The following is an 18,830-nucleotide window of genomic DNA, read 5'->3' on the forward strand; positions in this document are numbered from 1 at the left end:
CACCTCTTGTTGGTGTATAACGCATATATATAAGCATGCGTAAGACACGACTGAGGCAGGGTTGCGCCGAGACTCGGGCGCTTTAGTGAGGTCTGTTTTTTTTGTGCCATTGTCCTCCCAGATCCGTATCCGTGACCCCAATCAGGGTGGCAGGGACATCACAGAGGAGATCATGGCAGGGGGTTCAGGGAGCAGGAATTCAACGCCTCCTGTCGGCCGGCCCTCCTCTACCCCTACACCCCCGCAGGTATGCCTCCCCGACGCACTCACCATGGTTAGTTACAGTCGTGGTGGTACAGCACCGATTAGTCCGGAGCTTCGGCTGTGGAGAGGAGAGACGGGACACGGCTTCTGTGTCTTTGGTAATTTATCTGGCCGTCTTGCCCTCTCATAAGGAATTCATGACGGCTTTCTGTCCAGAACACGCCTCGGCACTTTTGAAAATTGTTTTATAAATGTGGCTGAGTGTCATATGTTCCTGGGAGCCTGAAGAATAATAATAAAAAAGAGTTATCACATTAATATCACATACGATGTATATTTAGACATGCAGGTGGGTATTATGACTTATTAAAAACACTCTTGATGAATTCACTGTAATCTTACAAACAGATGTTTTAATCTTGCACCTGATTTCCTTTTCTTAGATAATGTACTCTTATGTCTGTATTCTCCTGCTCCTCCTATCCTACAGAATCCACTCAGTTGTTGTTATCTATCCGGTCTGTTCTTTAAAAAAAATTGCATTGAAGCCCCTTAATTAGAAACCGTTGTAAGAATGCCATCGGCACATTTTATTATATGAAACGTACCAAGCCCCAAAAAACAGCTTTCCTGGATTCTGAAGAAAGACAAAGTGACTTCTTCCTCCTCGTGTCCTTCTGTGGATGTTAACAGTCTTTCCTCTCTCTCTCTGTCTTTTTGTGCCCCTTTTGATTTCTTTCTCTCTTTTCCTCTGTCCTTCTCTCTGCATTGTTCTGAGCCGTTTCTCTTCCCCCTGCCATTCCTCCCACATTGATCTTCATCTTCTGTCTCGTCTGCCATTGCTGTCCTCCTAATCTAAACCCCCCCCCCCCCCCCCCCCCCCCCCCCCCCGTTGGACTCCTTATTTCTGCTTAATCCTACATTTGGGCTTGTTTGTTTATTGGTTTGTGTGCGTGCCTACATCTCTGTGCCTGTCTCTGGTTTTCTGTGTTGCTAGTTTTTATGGGCGCACCCTCATTATCCTCACATTTTCTACCTCAAAACGCAGCAGCAGCCGAGCAGCAGCCAGACTCCAGAGCCGCCGCCGCAGCAGCAGCAGCAGCAGCCTCCTCAGCCACAGCAGGCCCATCCTGGAGGTTACACGTTGGAGCCACCGCAGCCCCAACAGCCACAGCAGCCATCAACCACTGGGGCTTCAGATACCAAACCAGGGCCAGGTCTGCACCAACATCCCCCCCCCCCCCTCTTTCTTTAAAATCCACCCAAAACTCCTAACAAGTCCAGTAGTCTTTACCAATGCTGTTTTAACCAGAATTTAAAATTGTGAAAATATCAGGTCTGTTTTACTGCTGTGTCGTCACTTCCTGTCAGGCAATGTCATGCCTGCACTCTTTTGCTGAGACGATTCCCAGGCACATCTTATGTCTCGCTTTCTTTTCCCCCAGAACATGCTGCACATCGAATGCTTTCACTTTCATTTCCCACACAAGGCGAGTCAGAGTGTCGTGGCAGCAGGGCTCCCTGCTTTTCCTGTAATTAGCTGAAACATTTTCACCAGCATTTCTCAGCATCCCTTTTGGAACCAGTTCTACATTTGCGTAGACGTTTATTAGTGAGCTTAAAGGCTGCAAGTTTAACCTGATACCCTCTATGCAAATGCTGGAAAATGGCGTCTGGTTTAGCCTGGAGCTGTCACAATCATGAACTTAATATCCATCCAAGCATTTTTACACACACGTTACCTATTTAAAGAAAGAGATCCATGATTCAAATATTCCCTTCGAGGATTAGATCATGTGTTTATCTGAACTCTTCCTCTTCCAGATGATACGCCAAAACTGGAGCCAGTTGTCCAGAAGTCTTCCTCGCCCGGGCTTGTGCAGCCTGAAGCCCCTGTAGAGAGACTTGAGGCCAAAGCTGCTGTCACTGAGCTCTCTTCTGCTGTTGAACCAGAGCTTCCCGTACCTGCTTCAGTGACCGCCGCCGTCGCTCTCCCTCTATCAGCGGCCAACAACAGTGAGCGTCCCTCAGCCAGGGAGTCCACTGCTTCAGCTTCTTCCTCCTCTTCCGCAGTCGGGGAGCACAAGCCCTCTTTGGCGCCAAGTCAGACTCCCAACACAGACATGCCTCTCTCAGACGCTCCGCGAACTCCGGCCGCCTCGCCAGCGCCGGCTCCCAAGGCTTTGAACGGCCTCGCGGACTCCGGGACTGAGCTGGACGCCCTGGCTCACGAGCCTTCTCTTCCGTCTTCAGCTGCACTCCAGCCCCCGGCCTCTGCTCCTGCTTACAGAGAGGCGGCCTCCTCTGAAACTTTGCCCTCTGACGTGAGGCCCGAGTTGCCCGTTGCTGCTGCCCTCGCCCCTGTGGCACCTGTGGCCGTGGTGCCGGTCACCCTGACCTCAAGCCCCGTCCCAGCTTTGCCAGTCATGCTCCCCCTCGGCCTTCCGCCTCTAGTGCAGGCCACGACAGAGGCCGGCGAGCCGAGCAAGTCCTTAGACACTAAAGACATCGTCCCCAAGGCGGGGACAGAGGCACACGGAGGCATTACTGACAGCAAAACAGAGTCCCAGCACCAAGCACTCACCAGGAAGAGTCCCACTACAGGTACTTTATCAGATGCGATTCAACTACTGTCAACGTGTATTGTAGCCTAACATTTTGAGCAGTCCAGCCTACAAAGAGATGCTGTTTTTATGGGTACACTCAATAACTAGTGTTTTATGAACGCCCATGTAGCACACATTGCAGATAAACAGTCTGCTGTCACACTTAACTCCTCAAGAAGAACTATAATAACCTATCAGCATGGTGAGAGTTGGGCTTAGTTCCCACACCTTCAGAAAAACCTGTAAATTATGAGACACATTTTGAATACACCCCCTTGTTGTGCTCAGTAATTGGTTGTTTTAGTTTGGTCAGAGATGGGTGAGGTTTATCACGTTAGTAATAAGTAGACGCCATAGTTAAAGTGACTGTAAAGCATGTTTTGTCATTTTCTGGCATTCATCATATTAACAACTATACCCATCTGCTATCCATCTTGAGTTTAAACAGTTTTTTAAACATGTATTCACCTAAACTGTTTTACTCAGATGTGGACTAACAAAAAGATGTTTCTCTTGCACATCATTGCGTTTTAAACCCAAATTTCCTTTTTTACATCCATTGTGGTTGAGTTGTTTGATGACTGGCTGTGGCTGATTGCATGTTCCTGCGTTTGGGTTCTCCTGCAGTTAATCAGACTGCTTCTGCTATACCAAAGAGCTGGAGGAAACCAAATGAAGGGATCGCTGCTGGAGACGCACCTCAAAAGGAAGATGAGGTAAGAAAACGTCTCACCGTGTAGGTGAACCTGCTGTAGCGAGTATTCAAAGTCCTATACATACGTTGAGTTTAAATTATCTTCAAGTATAGATACTTTCAGGTTTGAATATTGTCAAATATTCTGTGAAAAGTACCTACTTTCCAATACATTTGTGATATTTCTTCACCTTCTTGAATGTTTTTTTAAATGCCTACAAAGTATCTCAGGTTTGGGGACAGAGTGAGTGTGTGTGAGAGAGAGAGAAGAGGAAAGGTGCATTATGGGCAATAGTTGAGGTGGAAACTGTTTCCACATGTGTGGTGGGGGAAGCAGATGTAAATTACTTTGGGATGTTGTTCTTGTTCAAGAGTGACAGCGAGTAGTTATCCATCATCTTCATTGCTCCGCCAGCCCACTGTATGTAAAACCAGCTCTTTCCCCGCTCTCGTTTCCTCTCTTTTATTGTTTTGTCCTGGGCTCGTTTTCACTGCGCCACCAAACCGGTGTCACAGACTTTTAAACGGCTTCTTTTTAGGTTTCATTCAACAAGCTCGATGAGCAAAGAACAAATGTTATTTCACGCAGAAAATAAACAATTAGCCGCCCACACTAAAATATTTTAAGAGCATAGAAAACGTTCAGTTCAACTCATCTTCTGGATTTAGACTCTGTGTGTCTCACTATTTCATTTTATATTGAATACTATTTGGCTGTACATTGAAGCTGGCTTGACACTGGACTCAAAGTATGACCTCGTTGACTCAGTTGTTTCTCTTTGGAGACCAAATCCAGTGACCCCACTTAAAGCTGCTGTTTATTTTTGAAGACAAAGAAAGTTTAGTGTCTCGTTGAGAAAAAATCACTCTCAGGCGTGTCCTGGCCAGGATAGCACAGAACATGAATTACACAACATTAAAAAAATGAAAGAATAATCCCTCCTTTTTTTTTTCTTCTTTTAAATGGTGTTCGTGTACAGATAATATTTCAAAGGAGGACACTAGGGATAGTGTAAATGATAGCAACATAGGCGTAGCCCTACTGCAACAGGCCTATTGTGCTGCTATGTTTCCTCCTGCTCTCTTTTGTAGTACCTGACCCATTCCTGAGTCCTCTTCCCTTCACTCTTTCTCTCATTTTCTCCTCCTGCAGTTAAACCCTTTCTTTATGTCTCCATCCATTTCACTCTGTCAGCAGAGGACCTCCTTACTGCCATGTAACTGATAATTAAAGGTGGTGTTATGTGGAGAAATGTCAATGCTGCTAGTCTTTAAATATAAGGAGAGCTATGCAGCAGCAGCCATTAAGGGGGAAATTGACCACCTGTTGTGTGGATTGAATCAACAAACTCCTCAGCGCTAGATTGACCAAGAAATCTTAGTTTGCAGCTGCACAATCTGTTCTTATTGCATCCAACTTCCTTGTTCTATTCGTTGTTTTGGCATCCCAGAATATGAGTGTAGAGGGTGTTCTGGACAGGGAGACGTTTTACAGTGTTTTGGCTCACTAAGATATTCAGCAGCTGAAGAAATGCAGCAGAGAGAGGCCGAGAATGGGGCTGCCTTGCCAGAGGATACGGCCGAAGGGAACCGTCCAGGCGTCCAGTAGCTCGCTCCCAATGCATCCTGGTATATGTAGGCACTGCTGACGCAGCCGTGCGAGCAGGATAAATTAGCTTTCTCGGTTAATATAGCAGGCACTGAGGAATGTATTGCTTGATCATCTGAAAACTGAATCTTGCCTCCGCACAGGACGAGCCCAGGCCAGTAGAGCAGCCTGCTGGAGACCAGGACCTGCAGTCGGCTCCTGTGAGCAGCAGCCCGGTGCCGCTGCCATCCGTCCTCGCCTCCACCACTGCTCCGGCTCCTGCCAGCAGCCCCGAGGTTGACGGAAAGCCCGCCGTCCCAGAGGAGAACGGCGAGGCGGAGATGGAGCCCATGAGAAACGGGGCAGGTCACACCTCAGAGACGGAGAGCAGCGACAGCGGAGTCACCCCCGGAGAGAAGGAGAACTCCACAGGGGCCCCGCAGGACATGGAAGGTTAGAATGGCCCCGTTCTTGGGACATACTATAAACTTAAATGTAAAAACACAGCAGTTTTGTCAATAGATTTCTGTGTGTTGACATTCAAATTTTCAGCATAACTGTCTTTTCTCAGTGTAGCTTTTGCTTCAATTATTTTCAGTTCAGTCTTTATATATATATATATTTCCACTTTGTCTCTCAAACCCTGCTCGGTGGTCCAGACCTGGCCGAGTCCAGTGGGAAGCGTCGGTACAACAGGGACTTCCTGCTGGGCTTCCAGTTCATGCCCGCCTGCATACAGAAGCCTGAGGGTCTCCCGCCCATCAGTGATGTGGTGCTGGACAAGGTGAGTAGGCCAGTTGTTGCAGAGAGCCCTGCATGAATACGCAGACCCCAGTGCCGAATGTTGTTTCTTTTCAAAGTTATCTGTTGTCTCTTTCCTTCTCTTAATGTAGCTTTTAAAAAAGGAAAGTGGAACATTTTGAATAGAGCTAAAAATCTCACCTCAGGATCTTGGAAATGATTCTGACTTTTCTGAGGTTTTAAAAACTAAGCAGTTAAGCTATTAAATGATAGATTGATGAAACAGGGTTCTTCATCATTAGCTCAGAGCAACAGGCATTGTTTCCGACTTAAGTCCGTCAGAGTGAGTGCACTGGATCAAAGATACAGCACACAGTGGATCCACACATGTGTATGGGTGGAGCGTATGGCCCGCCGAAATGCTGTTTTGATTAAAATCACATTGCTATTATGTCATACTTGGCAGCGTTGAGAGCATATGCCCCTCCCCCACCTCTCCAAAAAAGAACAACCAGACCTGCGACGCAGAATCCCAAAGTCTCATTTTCTCTGAGGGAGAAAGTGAAATCTCAGTGGGAACGAGGCGAGAGGAAGTCAAGGACAGCTGAAAGACAAAGAGCTGGATTTGTTCTTCTCTCCTCCCCCACAACTATCTCCCCCCTGCTCTCTCTCTCTGTCTCTCTCTCCTGCCTTCCTTCCTTCCTTCCTTCCCCTCCACATCTGGTCCTGACTTTTCTCTCTTAATGGCCCCGCTAATCCCGCCGAGCAGAATTTATCACCAGTACAGTGAAAATAGATAAACTTAAAGCTGTTAATGTAACAGCTTTTAGTAACCCTAACCCTGTTTACAGCGGGTCACCTTTAAGGGACCACTGGGTTAGAAATGCACATACATTCATACGCACACTCAAACAGACTCCTTTTACCCTTTTGCCACTATTGTTATGGGGATCACTGCTCCCCCTGCTGTTCAACTCCTCGTGTGTGTGTGTGTGTGTGTGTGTGTGTGTATGTTGTGTGTGTGTGTGTGTGACGATGGATTGTGTCTGTTGTGTGTGTGTGTGTGACGATGGATTGTGTCTGTTGTGTGTGTGACGATGGATTGTGTCTGTTGTGTGTGTGTGTGTGTGTGTGTGTGTGTGACGATGGATTGTGTCTGTTGTGTGTGTGACGATGGATTGTGTCTGTTGTGTGTGTGACGATGGATTGTGTCTGTTGTGTGTTGTGCAGATTAACCAAAACAAGGTGCCATCTCGAGTGGTGGAGTCCAGGGCGATTTCCAGGGGACCGGATTTCACACCTGCTTTCGCAGATTTTGGCAGACAGATGACCGGAGGACGAGGCGCTGCGGTGAGTCACATGTGCACGCACACACACACACATACACGCGCCGCTCATTCATAAAGCCACACACATTCCTCCAATTACAACTTTCTTAAAATGTGTCTAGTTGTCCCGTAATCATGAGGTCAAATTGACAAATTCAGTGGGGAAAAAATGAAATAGATACACCACATCTTTCAAACTTTTGCGTAATTGTCTGAGGATAATGGGATACGATTTGAGGTGCTTGGTTCCAGTTGGTTTCAGCCAAAGTCCATAAGTATTCAGTGGCTGATTCAACACAAACACATTTATACCATTGCCGAGTCAAGAAATGTCTAATTTGGAATAAACGTACTCAAACACAGCAACACATAAGAGTGTATCTGTTCTTCTGGACAATCCAGGGTCAGTTCAGGTCGAGCAGATTTTATATTCTTTATTTTCATATTTATTTCACAAAGTAATGTGGAGAGTCTGGGCTTGTGTCCATAAAGCATTTTTCATCCGTCCTTTTTGAACTGTTCCCCATGAGGAGAGAGCATATGCGGCCCCCCAGAGAGTTCCTTTTTTTTTTTGTCAAGCCGCTTTGAGCGAGCGCAGCTCGTTGAAAATCTCTGAACTTTTCAGAAAAGCACTGGTGACACGTCACCGTAGAAAATAGAGGAGAAGCTTGGCTGTGTATATCCATCCTGAGCTTTATATGTCACGCAGACACTTAACAAATCTTAACACAGACCGAAAAGCCCATTTGTGGAAGCAGATCGGTCGGGGCGTACACAGACTGTTGCTGGTGAGTGTTTTTATTGCTGGACGCGTTGTCTCTGACTGATCTCCCTCCTTGCTCTGACATTACGGCTGTCGGCTCTAGCAGTGAAAAGCTCATCCAGACAGAGAATGAGGGCAAGCATCCTCAGGTTGGTGCGCTCCCCAATCGCCCTGCAAGCACTTTTCTGCCAGAAAAAGACACAATATGGACACAGGCTCTCATTTGGCAGAGAATTGTTGTCTGCACATGGCTCTTACAATTACAAGGACGTGGCAGCTACTTTTTTAAGCCATGTATCTTTTGTTTTATGTTTTATATTTTGTTGTTTTTCATTACAGATAGATATTGACGTGTGGTATTCTTTTCATTGCGTTCACAGCTTATGAACATTGGGGCTCGACGGCCTCCACCCAGGAAGATCATCATGAATGTGTCGGTTGATGAGATTCAGCTGAAGAAATCTGAGAATGCCTGGAAACCGGGCCTGAAGAGGGCGGAGGTGCTTGCAGACGATCCCGCGGTGCAAAACACACAGGTAGATCCAAATACACACACAAACACAGAAAAGATGACACAAGAGAGGAGTTTACCAGACTTGTTTTTATTAATTAAAATCCACTCGAGTGAAGAGCTTTACAGTTTAGACAATTGCAGAATCAATTGTCAGTTCTGACTAAACAAAATGAGAGTTTAGTTGTTATTTCTCAGTCGATGATTTGCTCTACTTTGGTGTGAAACAACTTTACGTAATAAATAGATGGTTGTCGTGGAAAATACGCATTTTTTAAAATGGTATCTTTGTCAAAAACCAGTAAAAATTGCAACCCAGTTTGTAAGATCATCTTTAAATCCAATGCTTGATTGACTGATTGCCCTCAGGAGCTCTTCAAGAAGGTCCGCAGCATCCTGAACAAGCTGACGCCTCAGAAGTTCAACCAGCTGATGAAGCAGGTGACGGACCTGACCATCGACACAGAAGAGAGGCTCAAAGGCGTCATCGACCTGGTCTTTGAGAAGGCCATCGACGAGCCCAGCTTCTCCGTGGCCTATGGAAACATGTGCCGCTGCCTCGCCACGGTAAGCAGGCCGCCGTGTAGACTTTAGGTCAGAGAAGCAGGCAGGAAGTGAATGAGTAATCTCACCTCATCCGTGGTTCATTCACGGCTCAGGAGTTCGAGCACGACAATAAGTAAACTTTTCTGAAAACCACAGACGGTGCAGTTTCCTCGGCGTGTGTGCTCCTTAATGAAACTAATCCCTCTCAAATAAAGCCTCTCAACGTGCAGTCAACGGCTCTGACTAAATGTTTGAGCCACAAACAGATCGATGGGTTCAGATTCATCACCGCGTCGGTGCAACATAATGCTGTGCGATACAACACAGTTCAATACAATGCCATGATATAGTGTGAACAATGTCATTTTGTGATGAAATGGTAAGATGTGTTACACCCATAATCTATATTAGAGGGAGGTGGAAAGAGGGCTGTCTTTTCTATTTGGATTGAATTTGTTGGTTGTAAAATATGAAATACGTCATCTCAATGATTCCTTTAAATGGGTCACTATTCATTTAATATGCATTTGAAACTGTTTTTTTCTTTCTTTCTTTGTAAAGAAACATGATAGCTATCAGTTGGTAACCCTAACCACACATTTAGCATACGTTCAGGGCTTTAAGCTAATAATTCACACATGGAAATGTTAAGAGATGTTCTGGAGTTTCTTTTAAACATTATTAAAGGTTTGTCAACTATGTTGTCTTAATACTTCTGTTTCTTGACGATATCGACCGTGTCTACTGTTCTGTGCAGCTCAAGGTGCCCATGACAGACAAACCCAACACCACAGTGAACTTCCGCAAGCTGCTGCTAAACCGCTGCCAGAAGGAGTTTGAGAAAGACAAGGTGGACGACGTGGTGTTTGAGAGGAAGCAGAAAGAGCTGGACTCTGCTGCATCGGTTTGTGCTCAATGAATTACTTTAGCGTGACACTGGATTTCTGGCTGTGCCCAAGCAATTTTTAGTGCGGGGGAGAGAATGAAACTCGAAGCAAAGACGTGTTGTGAGTGACTTTTGTTTGATTTTTCAATTGGTCCCCTCAGACGACAGAGCGTGAGCGGCTCCAGGCGGAGCTGCAGGAAGCCAAGGACTTGGCGCGGCGGCGCTCCATCGGCAACATCAGGTTCATCGGCGAGCTCTTCAAGCTCAAGATGCTGACGGAGGCCATCATGCACGACTGTGTTGTCAAGCTGCTCAAGAACCACGACGAGGAGTCCTTGGAGTGCCTGTGCAGGCTGCTCACCACCATCGGCAAGGACCTGGACTTTGAGAAGGCCAAGGTGAGGCGCAGAAGAAGGCTGATTTATTAAGAGAGCTTAAGTAGTTAAAACAAATTCTACATTTCGGGAAACACGCTTGTTTGCTTTATTGAGTCTTATATGAGAAGATTGATACCACTCAGCTACTGCCAGCAAGTTCGCTTAGCTTAGCATAAAGCCAGGAAACGGGTACATTTTCCTATACCAATTATAATGAGATATTATTATGTATTATACAATATAAAGAGGGAATATTTAACATATTTAGAGGCTTACTGGCATTTTAAGCAGACCTGATGTTTTGTTTCTGAGCCACCAAGTAAAACAAGTTTTACTGCAGCCAGAGAGTGATTGTTGACAAGGATTCAGCCAGAAGGTGAACTGTTGATCGGCAGCACTTTGACATGAGCACAGCATGTCGGCTCCTCTAAGATGCCGCGAACATAAATGCCTCCGTGTAGAGTGCTGCAGGGATATTTTTGCAGGCCGACCTCGGAAGTTAGCATCGCACTGGTTCCCTCGACAACAAGCCATGCTGCCATGTTGGTGTTTCACCTGCTTACCATGAACTACGGGAGCTCAAGGAAGCTGTGGCAGGTTTTTACCGTAATTACCCAAGTTGAAGTGCAAATTGATTTTTCCTTTTTTTAACATCATGGATTTAAATGAATTATTAAAATGTATTTATCGCCCAGCTCTAGGTATGAGAGGCATAACAGAGAAAGTTGTGGTGGGATTAGGTCCGACTGGCCGGGCGTTCTTCAGTTCAAGAGACAGAGGAGAAAATGTTCATGTATGTTCTGAGGGAATATGCACACAGTGGATGCTCTGCTTTGTTCTGTCTGACTGACTCCTGTTGACATCAGTGACACCCAGCTGGACACAGCGAGAGTCCTCAGATGCTTGAAGAGACACTAGACCTGAGGTCTCTCTCGCTCTCTCTCTCGCTCTCGCATGCTCTGTGTGTGTGTGTACTGCGATGTGTGGTTTGATTCTCATCCTCCAGCAGTCACCCTGCTAGAGGAAAGCCCTCTGACCAGCAGAGAGACTGATGGGAACTCAGCATAGCAACTTCATTCTGCTTAGTTTCAGGAGTTTTACACTGTTTACCAACATAAAAAGTACAGCTTTAGACGTTAATAATTCATCTTGTCCTTCAGATGAGTTTCATTTTGTGAACATGGGTGTTTTAATGTCGGACCATTACAGTGAATTGGTTTTGTGCTTTCTGGGCTGTTACAGTTGTAGTTCTACCGTCTCCCAAATTGTTTCAATTTCATCTTGGGCGGTCCGGACGGCCTCTGCTCTGAGTAACAAACGGACCAATCAGTCAGTTTAGTGTAACGTGGAAATCCCTGAAACCTGCTGTCCATTAGATTCAACAGAGAAGTTGTGAAAATAACCTTCATGTCTGAAATGAACCTCCTCGCTCTCTCTCCTCAGCCCCGGATGGATCAGTATTTCAATCAGATGGAGAAGATCGTCAAGGAGAGGAAGACGTCATCTCGGATACGCTTCATGCTGCAGGACATTATGGACCTCAGATTGGTGAGTGTGTGTGTGTGTGTGTGTGTTTTGTAAGATATGTTGGACAGCAGATAGCGCTGCATTAAATGAATACAACGAACTTTCCCATATCTGTTTCCTATAATAATAATAATAATAATAATAATAATAATAATAATAATAATAATAATAATAATAATAAAAATAATAATAATGAACACAAATGTGTTCTGTACGTCTATTAATAGATTAAAATGGTGAATGAAACAACAACAAACATCTTCAACTTCCATTAACATATGATTGTGTTGATCTTTATTTTGTACACAGAACAGTTTCTTGTGGAAAGTAAAGTAAACTGTCCACACAGTACAATGTGTTATGTGTTATATTCTGCACACAGTTCTGTGTTTAGTATTGTGTTGCCAGTGGCTGTTAAACAGGAATCATCAGACATAGTGTGGATTAATCCATATATACTGTATGTAGGTGTAAAGTCAGATTAGGGCTGTTCAATATGACAAAACAACAAAACAATTCTCAATTTTAATCTATCTTTCTCTGCAAAAAAATATTGTTGCACCTGTATGTCAATACACAGTCATCTATGTTACATGCATGAATGCTCACCTGCACACAGTCTATTGTGTCTATTCTGTTTCAGTTTGTTGTTTAGTTTATTGAACTCATAAATATATAGTTGGAGGGCACGTGCACGTTTCCTGGACTCCCACAGAGACAAACGAGGAGCAAACGTCTTAACATGACTCGTGTCGTGTCCGTTTTTATCAGCAGAGACATCTGCACTGTGATGCTCTCCTGCAGTAACGCTTGCCTAACGCAAGCTGTTTGAATTCATGTCACCGTCTCCTGCAAGACACTGGAAACACACATTTGAGCCCGGCCGTGCTGCGCTCTTGTCTTGCGCAGCGTATAAAAACAAATGAAGGGTCGTAGTGGAAGTTGAAACTGATAACGTTAACATGTCTGAGTTAGTCAATGATCATAACTGACCGTCTTTGAATATTCCTCTGTGCTTAAAAAAACGTCTTGTATCTGAACTGATACATTACATTACAGTCATTTAGCAGACGCTTTTATCCAAAGCGACTTACAATAAGTGTATTCAACATCGGTATTCAAGAGAACTACTAGTCACCAGAAGTCATAAGTGCATCTCCTTTTTTAAACAAGCATCTAAGAGCATTAAACCAGAGCAAACGTACAGTGCAGAAACAAACGAATACAATAAGTGCAATGAGCTAATACAAATACAATAAGTGCTAAGTGGAAGGCTCAGGGTAGCACATGGGTAGATACATCTGCTTTGATAAAACCCTCCGATACTCTGCAATAATCTGGGCTCTCATTTGAAACGGCTCGGCTCGAGTGAAAGAAATCCGTGATAAACTGCTGAAGCTGACATTACTGCGCGAGTCAGTTCTGAGGTCATTTTTGGTTCTCGTTATTCTTCCAGCACAACTGGGTGTCCAGGAGAGCCGACCAGGGCCCGAAAACCATCGAGCAGATCCACAAGGAGGCAAAGATTGAAGAGCAGGAGGAGCAGAGGAAAGTGCACCAGCAAATGCTCTCCAAGGACAGCAAGAGACGGCCAGGTCAGACCCGCGGTTTAAATCCTCTTTAGGGCTTACAGTCGGCACAGCGACGGTGACTCAGGAAGCCTGCAAGCATACTGAGAGATTTCCTGTCCCTATGGCCTGCAGAGATGCTATTGTGCCCAACAGCAGACAGGAAGCCCCCCGGTCCATCCCATCTGTTAGCTGACCTATCGTTTCTCATCATGTACAGCGCAAAACGGTCAACAATGTCACTTCGTCGGCTTTGGCTGTCCACTCAATGAATGACATACCATTAGATTTCCACTGAGTGTGGGTATGTATGTGTGTGTGTGTGTTTGTCTCGTAGATCCCAGAGAGCAAAGAGAACAGAGAGATCAGCGCGTGCAGAGAGAAGAGACCTGGAACACTGTGCCCGTGACAAAGAACAGCAGGACCATCGACCCCACCAAGATCCCAAAGATCTCCAAGGTGAGACGTGCTGCTGCCTCTTGCATATGAACCAAGCACGCGCTACAATACGGGGGGGGGGGGGGTTCTACTCACTTCACGATGTGTACATGCATCCTTGATGCCTTTCCTCGCCTTCTTTCCTCACATCTTAGTCCCTCCCACTGAGAGATCCAAGCGGTGGAGGAGAGGAGTCGAGGAAACGGGCATAATAAGACATCTACGCTTCAGAGCGAGTGTTGTTTTGTTATACCGCTTTATCAGACGAACTGTGTTCATGACAACTTATATATTTACTTTTAAGTCTCGGGTGCCGTAAAAAGACTTTAGCGAAGTGTACACATGTGCATCCTCGCTCATGGCCCCTAGGAATTGAGACAAGGAGGTAAAAAAAATAGAAAAATGGAAGATAGATGGAGCAGAGCACAACTCACCTCAGCTTTGACTCCTTTTCACTTTGATATATCAGACAGGCTGCTTTGTCTTGGTTGAATATTGTCAGGTCTGCATTGTAATTTGGATAAATCGCTGAGGTCGTTTGTCTCTCGTTCATTGAGTGTTTTTCCACGTCAGTCCGAAGCTCTTCCACCGGTGGTTTGTTCTTTCAGTAGAATGTTTCTGGACACAGCAGATGTTTTCACGGCACCAAGAGAAATCCTGTGTTTCACCATCTGTACTTATTCACTGGCCCTGTCCTCTTGTGATCCACATTATGTGGTGAGTGTTCAGTAGCACTCAGTCCCCCTGTTGGACCCACGAGGTACTGCCTTGTAAAAAGAAAACAAGTTCCCCCTGCAGGAGGAATTTTGCCATGTTCTTGGTGTTAGGTCCACTGTGAGAACAGTCATTTTACTAATCCTTGTTGACAGTTCTTGTGATGCACTACATGGCACACACTGCATTTTATGTGCTACTTATATCTTGAATCAAAGGTTTTCACCAGTGCGTTCTTGAGACCCTGAATACTAATAAACTGGTGTAAAAGATGGATCGATGGACTACAGAAGAATTTAGTAAACAAAACGTAAGCATGATTAGTGAGCAAGTGATCTGCATATATCAGGGAGGGCTTTGTCAGCAGATTCTTTGCAGATATTAGTATCTACGCTGATTGATGTGTGTTATTTCTGGCAGCTCAGAGCGTTAAACGGACAATCAAAATGTACCTGCAGGTTTAAGTCTGCTTCATTCATCTTGTCTCAAATGGTGTCCTCGTTTGCCTTTTTGCTTTTGATGTGTTCCATGTGTGCTTGCAGCCTGTTCTTAAATGATTCTCTTTCTGCAGCCTCAAATGGATGAGAAGATCCAGCTGGGCCCCCGGGCTCAAGTCACATGGGGGAAGGGCAGCAGTGGAGGAGCCAAGGCCAGTGACTCAGGTAAGAAAACATGTAGTAACTGATCCAAGACCACAGCGGGACGGAACATTGCATGAGCAGGAGTTGGCGATATCGTGCAGACCTGAAGTGACGGGGGAAGAAAATGTGTTTATTACACATCTCATCTTGTGTTTAAGAGGCCAGTTCAAAGAAGCAAAACACTGACAGAGCCTCAGAGGTGGAGCTCTCTCTCTCTCGCTCGCTCTCGCTCTGCTCAGATTTTCATGACTGGTTTTTGACATCAATGTTTGGGTTGTAACAATTGTAAACTTCTTTTAAATAATGCTAATTGTTCACTATAGTTCCAACTTGATTGGGTGGCAAGAGGTGAGATTCCTTAACCTTGACACACTACATCGCCTGTGCTTTGTGACCGGCCCAAACGTGCTGTTGTAGAGATTGTAGCTGCAACTTGCCTACATGTTGCATGGTTAAGGTGTCAGTATGCTTTAAAAGAAGTATGATGTGTCGTACGACCATGAAGACAGAAATGTTGAGAGCTGTTCCAAACGGCCATGTTGGATTTAAGAAAGTTACAGAAATTGTCAAATCAAATACCTCTGTAGATTCTTACTGATGCTTCTAGTTTGATCCTGAAGCTCACTAGAGACTATTTTTCTTATTGATCAACATTAAGTTTTGTATTTTCTTTCCCTCTTGATACTGCAAACACCTAAACTCTATTGATCCATGAGCATTACCCTTCATTTTCTGGTCATTTATGTCTCTTCTAACCTTTCTGTCCATTACAGAACTATCACGGACAGCTGGCCTCAATCGTTACTCTGCGCTGCAGTCGACGGCTTCTCCTCAGCCCTCCACCACTCCTCCACAGAACCCAGACTTTGACTCCAGGAGAACTCTGGGAAGGTAAACAACAACACCACCACGTGCTTCTGGTAGTCACGCTCTCATTTTCAAACATCCTGATTGACTCTAGCTTTTTTTCTTCTCCCGGCAGTCGTAACAGTGCGACGAGAGAACGCAGTGAGAAGCCGGTGATCTCTGCCCCTACGTCGTCACGGCCCGGACCCTTCACCAGAGGGGGCAGTTCGAAGGAGCTGCTGGAGAGTCAAACCCCAGAGGAGCCGCAGAGAGACCGGGAGCGAGAGGGAGCCGAGCCCCGGAGACAGAGTGTCACCGAGGACAAAACGGAGCCGGAGCACAGCCGAGTCAGGGAACCTGGTGAGACACACGGCGCTGCACGACACCGGATGTTCTGGTTCTGAGATTTAAGCCATGAACTAGTTTGGTTTGGCATCAGATATCCTGGATACAGTTTTTACACCATTGATGACATCAGAAAACATAAATATCTGAACACACTTGCATGTGTTGTATATTGTTTGTCTTTGTATTACATGTGTTAATCAATTTATATTTATATATCTGGCCACTAAATATTGGGCCACCAGCTAATGTAGTCTACCCGCTCACTAACGGCACTCAGATCTAGAAAGTCAATTTGTTTCGGTTGTATTTGTGATCTTTGGGGGTTAATGCCCTTGCGTCTCATTTTATTGCTGTAAAAGTGTAAAAGGCTTTAATCCAGTCAATGCATCATTTTTAATGAGCTTTGCCTGTGATGCTGTTTATGTGTGTCTTGCTTTAGTTTAGTCAGTGAATATTATATTCTTTGATAAGCTGTCCCTAAAAGCATGCATCTAGATTTAAAAAAAAGATTGTACCTTTTCAAAGTATAACAAATCAAAGATTTTAAGCACAGTATATGTATTGAATCAGAGTAGACCAAACATGGATTTTCATCCAGACAGACACTGTTGTGACTGTTATTCTTAACGTCAACAGTGAAACCTGAGCCAGTGGTCCAGACCCCGGAAAGACCTCCTATGTCTGAGGACGAGACGGAGAGGAAGTCCAAGTCCATCATCGACGAGTTCCTGCACATAAACGACTACAAGGTACTGAGATTCACAAGCAGATCAGCAGTAGATGCATCGGTATTTTCAGTTTTTAGTTTCTGTAAAATGCTTTTTTTTTAAGTATATGAATGCGATAGTTGGGATTTCTCGAGGTGGGTTGTATGAGTTTCTTATCCGTAGTCAGTGTTTTACCTGCAGTAGATTGGAGAAACAGACAGGAGTACGTACGGGGAAACTAAGCAATGTACTGCTGTGGACGGGGGCAGCAGCAAAACGTATTTTAGCCACCTGAAAGAAAACCAATGTTAGTTTTAAGTGTACGCTATGTTCCGAATATGTCACCGCTTTACCTTGCTGTAAGACAGCCCCTTCCCAACGTGGACCTGAAGCTGTTACATCCATCTATGTTCTCTTCAAAGCTACTGACTCCTTTGACAAAAACAGTTATTTTACCTCGTACAACACAGGAGTTGCAGGTTTACCGCTGCCTCGATCAAGTCAAAGTAAAGGAGAGGAAATATTCTAAATATAGTGTACACTTAAATTATAATGTATCAAATAAACTATTCTATTTCGGTGGCTAAAATACGTTTTGCTGCTGCTCCCCATTAAACCCCACTTAAAAAAAATCTAAGCTGTCCCTTTAATGTGTTGCTCTTTAACGACAACGTTGTTAATATCAGAACCGCAGCTTTAATCGTCCTCCTTTTAACCACTGTCCATGCAACAACAACCCATAGAATTCAGATGCATGTAGTGTTGGAGTTCCTCTTCTCTCACTAGTGCCAGTCTTGATCGTATTAATTTGTTTTTCTGCAGGAGGCCGTTCAGTGTGTGGACGAGCTCGACCTGGGCTCTCAGGTGCACATCTTTGTACGTGTCGGGGTGGAGTCCACCCTGGAGCGGAGTCAGATAACTCGGGACCACATGGGCCAGCTCCTCTTCCAGCTGGTGCAGCAGGGCATCCTGCCCAAACCTCAGTTCTACAAAGGGTCAGTTCACCCACTTCGTTTAATGCACTCAGCCATAAAACCAGGCAACCCGACTGTGCCTGCTTTTTGTTATTGTGACTGCCGTGTTCCCATAAAGTGGGAATATTGATTGAGACACAGTTTATTCTAAAATGTCCCCATCCAATGATTTTGGGGGTTGTTTATTGGCATCCCCATGAGTTGTTGCAGTGTTATCCACAGATGTACCCAGAATATTATTTATAGTTCTCCAGAGTTTCTTACGGCCATACTTACTTTACTTGGTTTCTCAGTAGGACTCCCAATCAGCTGCATCACCAGACTTCATTGCCACCTTTTGTTGTCTCTTCCCTTAATCGCTGCTTTCGACTTTCTGTTCTTCGTCCAGCCAAGAAGCTTTTCTTGCTTTAACTGTAAATATTCTAATGAACAAATGCGTATCAGCCACCTTTTAACTCAGCTCAAACATTTCTCTTAATGTATCCATTGTTGCAAACTAGTGTCTTGTTTGTATTGTGGTTGCTCGTGAGAAGATCTCTGCCTGTTCTGATTTTGGAATCAAACAAAGTACATGCAACATCGTGTATTTGTAAATAACAATCAAATGTAGATTAATTTGTCCAATAGCTTTTTCAAATCAGCTTTCAAAATCTAACTTTGAAACAAATAACTTGAAAATGCCTAAAGTGACACTTTGAATCCAGGTTTCTGCATGATGGTGGTTAAAAGAAAACTCTTTTGAAGGTCAGCCATCGGAACAGGACAGTGCAGTCACTTCACCCAAATTCAGAACAACTGTCAAACTCAAAAGGGAAACTTTAAA

The 18,830-nt window shown here is 44.8% G+C and overlaps 1 protein-coding gene across 4 annotated transcripts in view; it reads left to right on the top strand.

Moving 5' to 3' along the window:
* eif4g3a (eukaryotic translation initiation factor 4 gamma, 3a) overlaps positions 1-18,830 on the top strand; it is a 45,758-nt gene that overhangs the window by 23,142 nt on the left and 3,786 nt on the right. For 2 of the 4 annotated variants that reach the window (XM_079186675.1, XM_079186678.1), the window contains 19 exons: positions 122-247; positions 1,253-1,421; positions 2,029-2,808; positions 3,438-3,526; positions 5,257-5,545; positions 5,752-5,876; positions 7,064-7,183; positions 8,305-8,460; positions 8,805-9,002; positions 9,739-9,885; positions 10,029-10,265; positions 11,688-11,792; positions 13,228-13,366; positions 13,677-13,798; positions 15,063-15,153; positions 15,906-16,023; positions 16,115-16,338; positions 16,963-17,075; positions 17,856-18,028. In XM_079186675.1, coding sequence (XP_079042801.1) covers positions 122-247; positions 1,253-1,421; positions 2,029-2,808; positions 3,438-3,526; positions 5,257-5,545; positions 5,752-5,876; positions 7,064-7,183; positions 8,305-8,460; positions 8,805-9,002; positions 9,739-9,885; positions 10,029-10,265; positions 11,688-11,792; positions 13,228-13,366; positions 13,677-13,798; positions 15,063-15,153; positions 15,906-16,023; positions 16,115-16,338; positions 16,963-17,075; positions 17,856-18,028 — 3,521 coding nt within the window. The remainder of the gene's footprint in view (positions 1-121; positions 248-1,252; positions 1,422-2,028; positions 2,809-3,437; positions 3,527-5,256; positions 5,546-5,751; positions 5,877-7,063; positions 7,184-8,304; positions 8,461-8,804; positions 9,003-9,738; positions 9,886-10,028; positions 10,266-11,687; positions 11,793-13,227; positions 13,367-13,676; positions 13,799-15,062; positions 15,154-15,905; positions 16,024-16,114; positions 16,339-16,962; positions 17,076-17,855; positions 18,029-18,830) is intronic. The other 2 variants (XM_079186676.1, XM_079186677.1) reach the window with 1 other exon arrangement.

The sequence above is a fragment of the Pholis gunnellus genome, assembly GCF_910591455.1.
Source record: "Pholis gunnellus genome assembly, chromosome: 3".
NCBI classification, from domain to species: domain Eukaryota; kingdom Metazoa; phylum Chordata; class Actinopteri; order Perciformes; family Pholidae; genus Pholis; species Pholis gunnellus.